Here is a 7,500-nt window from a genome sequence, read left to right as displayed (position 1 = left end):
GATGATAACTATAGCAATAACTGTCACAATTCCAAGAACAATTCCAGCAATTTCACCTCCCGTAAGTCCTTCCTTGGTCGAAGTAGCTTTAGGTCCAGGTCCAGGTCCTTTAGAACAATATTGAATAAGAGACTGGTTATAGCCAACTCGGCGCTACGCGCTTCGTTGGCTATTTACCACCTCATATCCAACGCGCGCTCATTATTCAAGTTTTTACCGGTATCCAAGTAGGACATAAGTGACACAGAAACCCAGGTCCACTTGAGACTTACCTGACGCATTATCGTGTTTTTATTATCTCATTATTATTTCTAAGGTCACAAAGTATAGTACTTCAACTGAAATAAACCCTGTTCACATTCACAGGACGGACGGACTGACATATGATCTTCTGATTATTCTTTAGGGAAAAAAAAAAAAAAAAAAAAAAAGCTACCCTGTTTCTTCGTTCACGCGCCGCACATAGGTCCTTTGGAGTGTGTAAGCATTTGCTTTGGATGGGAAGTTTGCTTGTCCTTTTTTCTATCGCGTACAGTACTCTTTAGAAAAAGTCGATTACAAGGCTTGAACTGCCTTAAAGATAAAAGTCGAGGACCTAGTGGGGGTTTAGAAAATCCACGAGGGATTTTTCTCAATGTTTTATTCGTCCGGGAACTCTTCAGTTCGTAAGGTTTCATCCTCAGTCTGGCAAAAAAAAGTGCTAGACAGAATGATGGACATAACATGAAGCTGTAAGCACAATCATTGACATCCATATGTGTTTCTTTTATCCATGTGGAACAAACAATCAGAAACTCTTACCTCCGGTGAGCATTATGCTGACTACGACCATGTAGCTGTCGGATCCAATAGAGTTAGAGGCCACACATACATAAGCACCGGCATCGGCTTTTGTGGCGTTCTCTAGTATGAAGTGCTCTTTAACAACAGTCGTGTTCTCCAGGACATCTCCGTCCTTCCTCCAAACTATGATGGGATTAGGCGTGCCCTCTGCATCACACTTTAAGTGCAGCGATTCCCCTTCATACACCTTGACTTCATCCGGTGATCGTGAGGTAATCTTAGGTGGAACTGGGAAGAATTCAGACAAATTTGAATTTTTGCCCATTCCCTTTGCGTTACCTCAATTATGTATAGAATTCCAGATAATTAGATCTATACACGCCCAATTTTGATATCCAGCACGAAGTGTCCCGTCAAGGTTAAGCATTTACCCAAGAAAGAATGAGGGAGAAAGAGGGAATGTAACGGCCTCTACTGGGATATATGAATGTCACAAACGTTATCTTTAGATCGGAAGTCGGTTTCCGAGAAGTCCGCTACTGTTAAGCACCACGTCATACGATTCAGTGGCATTGTATAAAGGCTTTTGGAGTCAGCTCTATCAAACAAGCCATTAGATTCGCAACAAATTCTAGAATCTATCTTCCACTCCGGATCTTGCAGCAAGATTTTATCAATTTTATCAGACATAATACAAAAACAGCGGTGGAAAACATCAAATTTGAACGCATGATTTCAAATTGTCTTTTACTTGACGTTTTGGGTGCTTCTACATACATCTTCAGAAGTGACGGTTAATACAAAGTTTAAATATACAGGATCACTAAGTTATTAACTATTAAATAACACTACAGGTGCCAAAAACATAAAAATAAAAACGTGCTTTTTTTTGTAAAAAAACGGTCCGACCGCTATAACATTCCAACGATTTATGCCAGTGTCCTGAATTTTTTGTTGTCTCCTGCTAGCCGTATAAGTATTGTTTTGTTGGCAAAAATCACTATCCCTAGCATTTCATAACTGCCGCGTATTGCAAAAAGCGGTTTCCCATTACCTATGAAAAGCTAGGGAAAGGGATTTCTATCATAAAATAATGGTTATGTGGTTAGCACATATACAGTATAATGGCATAAACAGTTGTGCAAGAATACCCATAAATCGCCTCATTGCATTTGATAGCCTTTCTCGACTGCCCTTTAGGGAAGTGTCCATCCGCTTGAACGCTTTCCGTCTTGATTGAGATGGCCTAACGTTTGATCCCCTGATTTGAGAAGAGCGGATATATGGGCAAAACGTTGGTTGTGGTTGGTTGAGGCATGTAGGACACGCGCAAGGAAAGGTTGTAATACGGAGGTCAGAGAGAAAAAGGAAGTGCATCACTGCTAAGACACATTAGCGGGAGCCGGCCGGGAATTTCAAAGACAAAACCCCTTTGTCAGCAGCGGCAAGAAAAGAAGCCGACGAGGAGATCCAGGCGCTAATTCTAAGAAACGAAGAAGAAATAGGGTAAAGAAAGATAACTTAAGAGCCAGAGGAAAAGTGGGCGCCGAGGAGTGGAGGGGTTGTTGTGGAAAAATTGCTGTTGGTTGTTGAAGAACTGGCCTACTGCCTTGTTGAAAGACTGAACTGTTGATTTGTTTAAGAACTGAACTGTTGGCTCAATTTACTCAAATGTAAAACTAGAACGAAAACTTGACAATCCCTCGCATTCTTCTGGGGGAGTATATATCATCCTCAAAGTGTGTTAATTTGAAGGCTTTGTAGAGTTTCCCCCCAAATGCCGGGTCTGACCGGTTAGTTCTGTCAAGTGGAATTAAGCGTCCTTAGCCTTAAAGTGACACTACCTGTCGGATGTCAAAATTGGGCGTGCATCTAATTACTTGCATTTCTGGACGTACATACGTGTCCATTCTTAAAATGGCAACGTTGGATTTAAAAATATACATGTACCTTGTGTGGTCACCTTAATTACAGACGTAACATGAGATCAGAATACGTCGTTTAAAGAGCAACTTTTAAGCATGATTCCTGACACAACATACATAGAACTTACCCCGAGAGTCAACTTTTAACGAGGGAAAGCGACGACGAGGGGAAGCATAGTTTGTTCTCTCCACAGAGCATTTGTAGTCCGTCTCGTCACTGGGTTTAACTTTGACAATCTCAAGAGAACCGTTTGAAAACAAAGTCATACGGTTTGCATAAGGACCTGCAGATTGACAACATAATTTTTATTCAAGGAGCCTCTCACCATAGAGGATTGATGTGGTAAATACCTAAATGACACTTCCACTGCGGTGTGCGTGTGTTTCTATTTGCTGATATGTTACTGTTGCAATATTTACTTTCATTTGTGGCCAGGTATGTACTGTACATGGAAATATAAATATTATGGATTGTACAAAATCAATACGCTGTTTGGGGACCGTGGCATCATTTTCTTAAACGCCATTTTTTCCATCCTTTAATCCCATTTTTATGCCTTCCAAACTCCTTTGGTTGTTTGAACCTCTGACCGCAAGTCACTAGATCCTCAATATACCGAGTGTGCGATGAATACGACGTGAAGGAACGGCTTGCATTATTACTTGTTAAGCCTTAATAGACTTTAAGGAAACGGATATAAGACTACCGCTCCCCATCCCTCCATTATTCTGTCGTTAAGAAATGATTGAGGTCGTTTCACTGTGTAAACGGGAATTTTATCCCATAAAGCAGTGTAGAAATCTCTACACTTTATTTTCCCACGTGATAAAAGACTATACAGCCAACAAGAATGGCGTACGACTGGAAGTATAACCAATCAACGATAGCGTAAAGGGCGTCTAGGAGCCAATCAGAATTGTGCGTCGTTTACATTCAAATAGCTTTTCAGATTTGGTTGCTTTTTTAGCGGCGCCTCCTATAAATTTTTCCTCCGAAAATGGCCAAGGCGGAGGAAATCTCTAGATTCGTGTCGGTTGGTTGCTCCCTAGACGAGTTTATTCAGGATCAAGACTGAAACAAGAACACATTAAGGAACACATAGTGAGATGTCTCGCTGCTAAAAAAATTCTAGTTTTAAGGAACGAGCTGAGAGAGATTGAAAATATTGTTGAAAGAGATCTCAACGTGTTAATCGCCAATTTTCTGCTTGAAGTTCGAAAGAAATACGGAGAACAATACGAACCCAAATCGCTTGGGTCTTTTGTTTCAAGCTTTGATCGTTGTGGAACCCTACCTGTATCGTTTACTTGAGTGATCCCTGTCCCGTTCATACCAGCCATCCAACACCATTTTGTATTGTAGCACTTCTCCGAACTAGAGTAAGACCAATGAACTGCTTTAAAGGCCCCGTCCAACTTTTTTACATCTGACAATGCATTGCAAGGAAGCCTTACAGATTCCCCCACTCGTGCATGTACCACAAAATAATCCTCTGCAATTTGTCTCTTGTGTTTTTCACTATGACCTAGAATAAGGAGAATCGAGTCATGCTAAGGTAACAAATATTTGACAAGAGCTCGAGACACCATTGGTTGCCCACACAGGACAGAATTGTATTTAAGATCCTCCTTCTCACATTTAGGGCTCGAGTTAGATTGGCTCAAGAGAAAATGAGGGGCCAGAGAGGGAGGCTCAGGGGCGTTGGCCGGGATATGCCATACCCACGAAAGTTATTTTTAGACGAGCGGAAGTTTTTTTTTCATGCGGAAGTCTGTCTTCCGAGACGTCCGCATGCATTCTTGGCTCGCCCTCAGGTTCTTAGTGAAACGAGAAAATGGCGGCGCACGTGGAAGGCTGATGAATATTTATATTCATCCTGTATCAGACAGAGGTTGGCCTGCATGCGGACGTCCAAATATAACTTTTGTGGACATGACATATCTCAAGGGCTGGACCAGGAGCCTCCCTCCTTGTACCCTCATTTTCTCTTGATTGACTCCTATATACTTTCCAGATTTTATTACTGATTATTCTCAATCCAGAAATCTACGTTATGCCTCAGAGTGTCCGCTTGAAACTCCTAATTACAATTTGGAGTACTATGGCAAAAGAGCTTTTTCGGTGGCTGCCCCCACCTTGTGGAACTCTATTCCAATAGATATTTAAAAAAATCTACATCGATTGACATTTTCATAAAGAAATTTAAGACTAATACTATTGGCACTAGGCTGGTCTATTTATACATTGACTCTAGTAGATTTCAATAGACAAAGAATATTTGTGTCAGGAGCCCTGTTTGTGTCTATTCACTTTTTCAAGTAACCCTTTACATATTTTTATAAGCTGCTTTTCAATTCTGTAGTTCATTATTAATTTTTTTTTTTCATACACATATTTACCATATCATGTTGCTCTGATCATTGCTATGGATAGTAGCGCAATATAAAATGTATTATTATTATTACTATTATTATTATTATTATTATTATTATTATTATTATTATTATTATTATTATTATAAAAAAATAAGTATTCAATTCTGTCATGGTTTCGCCTCTTCAAATCCTTCGAGAGAGCTTCTTTCTACTGAAAAGGTTCAAACCGTCAAATAAATTAAATGGAGGTTAACTGCTTAAAGTTTTGATTTAGCTATCTCTCTCTCTCCCTCTCTGATATTTTATTTCACTTTGTAAAGGCTCAAGGCTAACATGTCACAAACCTTCAGCGTTAATCCAAAGTGATGCACCAAGCGAGCCTTGGAATGCCCCCAAAAACATCCGACAGCCATAAGTCTTTTCATCAGATTGTCTCACATCTGTAAACTCGATTGAAAGCGTAGAAGTGTTGCTTGTCTTGTTGGACCAAGTCTTGGCCTGAACCCTTCCAACGTATTTCGGCACTTCCTGATCTAGCTTCGGATTCAAGACGATCATTTTGGTATTCGTTAAAGTTAGTAGTGTCATGTAGAGACCTCCTCGCTTCCAAGTTCCAACCGTGATACCATCGTAGACAGATTTGTCCGAATCTCCAACTTGGAATTCGCATCGGAAGGAAGCGTTGCTCCTTGGGGCCGCTGAGAGTGGTGGTGAAAGTGTGGCAGTGATCGCAGACCTCCCCTTCTCTGAATTTGTTAAGAAAGCAAGGTCAATGCTGCATTATTATTGTTTTTGTTATCGTTATCGTTATCGATAGCATCACATATTTAAGAAGACTTAACCGAAGACATTTGACTTATAAGAAGTATCGTGGGCTGTGCTTTGTCAGTTAAGGATGACGTAACTCTTTGTTTAGGAAATCTAGGTTATGAGAGCCTCGCCCTAACAAAAACTATCATGAACCTATAGCCTTCTTTTATAACGAACTTGCACACACTCTGAAAATTCTTTATGTTGATTAGATTTACCCTCTTGTTTCCGTTACCTTCAACACGAAGACTAAGAAAATCAGAGCGCGAATATCTCAAGGCGGCAAATTCAAGTCGCAATCCATAATGCATCTGGTCTTCAAGCTCAACATGAGAAATTTGGAAAACAGCTATAGACTTGGCCAAGTCTCCTTTCCACTGAACGCGTTCAACTAGAGAGGGGAACTCGTCTCGTAGGTTTGGGTTTTGGATGACTTTGCCATCTTTTGTTACTGAAACAATGTACGAGGCAAGGTAACCGTTCCTCCATATACCGAAAACCAATCTTTCAAAATCATGCCTTGCTGGACGGTGTTTATTCAGAATCCATTGAAACAAAGCATCGGATCCTTGAAAAGCTCTTACGGGATGTGACGACAGTCGGATGATTCCAGCGCTGAGCCCTGTATGGCAACAACATTACATTAAAGACTCGGTTACGTAATTCAAAGTAGAGAACCTTTAGTTCCAAAAATAAGTAAGAAATAACGAACTGAGCAAGTCGTCGTCGTCAAAAGCTTCCCATTGAAAAGGGGAAAACAAAAAAAAAGCAAAGTTCCCCCATATGTTCACTGAATTTCTGTTAATCGGCAGCCATATACTAACCTTATTTATCAGAAATGAGTATGGCAAATATCGTTTTATTAAAATTAGCAAGGTTCCTGGTTGAAAAACTGGCAAACAAAAGAAAATAATACGTTCTTTTTTGGATGCGAGATGGTTTATACACAGTTTAGCCAACGTTGGTACCTCCTTGTTGACCACATTATACCGAACACGGGGTGACATTTGTGAATTAACTTTCATAAGGTACCGACTTTTCTGGAAATCAATCAGTGTAAGACAAACAGCACCGTGAATCCTTCACAGTTGCAAAACTCAGCTGGGTCGATTGTATTTTCTTTGCCATTCTTAGGATTGCATAAAGGACTCTGTGTAGGCAAAACTCAAGGATTTCACAACCTTTAATAACTAAAAGTTCAAATAACTTATTACTGCTGTGTTTAGGTTTTCACCTCAAACAAAACTAAATGAATGACCGACACGAGCGACACAAGCAGGCAATGCTATTATCATATTTGTCTATGGCGTGAATATGATGATACTCTGGCTAAGATCTCTGGGCCCTTTAGCTTGTTTGTATTAAAATCGTTTGAAAACGCAAAAAGTGAGGTTTTAGGCTCACTTTCACCATTAGCAAAAAGTTATTATGCAGTTTAAAAAACAGGTATTTAATTTGTTAGCATATAGCACGCAAGTAAATAGTGCTTTCCACACATTATTTTTGGCTAGCTCGGAGTTGAACAGCAAGCACTTTCCATCGACCTCTGAGCAAACGGAGAAAAAGTCAGCGAGTAGACAGTTTTGAGTTACGATATTTATACTTC

General features: G+C 40.1%; 1 protein-coding gene across 1 annotated transcript in view; it reads right to left on the bottom strand.

Moving 5' to 3' along the window:
* Positions 1-7,500, bottom strand: part of LOC137983108 (uncharacterized) — a 9,190-nt gene that overhangs the window by 111 nt on the left and 1,579 nt on the right. The window contains exons 2-7 of the mRNA XM_068830291.1: positions 6,130-6,516; positions 5,429-5,830; positions 4,004-4,234; positions 2,837-2,992; positions 802-1,071; positions 1-107 (exon numbers count right to left, since the gene is read on the bottom strand). The exon at positions 1-107 is cut by the window's left edge and continues 111 nt beyond it. Coding sequence (XP_068686392.1) covers positions 1-107; positions 802-1,071; positions 2,837-2,992; positions 4,004-4,234; positions 5,429-5,830; positions 6,130-6,516 — 1,553 coding nt within the window. The remainder of the gene's footprint in view (positions 108-801; positions 1,072-2,836; positions 2,993-4,003; positions 4,235-5,428; positions 5,831-6,129; positions 6,517-7,500) is intronic.

This window comes from Montipora foliosa, chromosome 13, assembly GCF_036669935.1.
Source record: "Montipora foliosa isolate CH-2021 chromosome 13, ASM3666993v2, whole genome shotgun sequence".
Lineage (NCBI taxonomy): Eukaryota > Metazoa > Cnidaria > Anthozoa > Scleractinia > Acroporidae > Montipora > Montipora foliosa.
The sequence above is the reverse complement of the archived record's forward strand: the minus strand, read 5'-3'. Positions and strand labels throughout refer to the sequence as shown.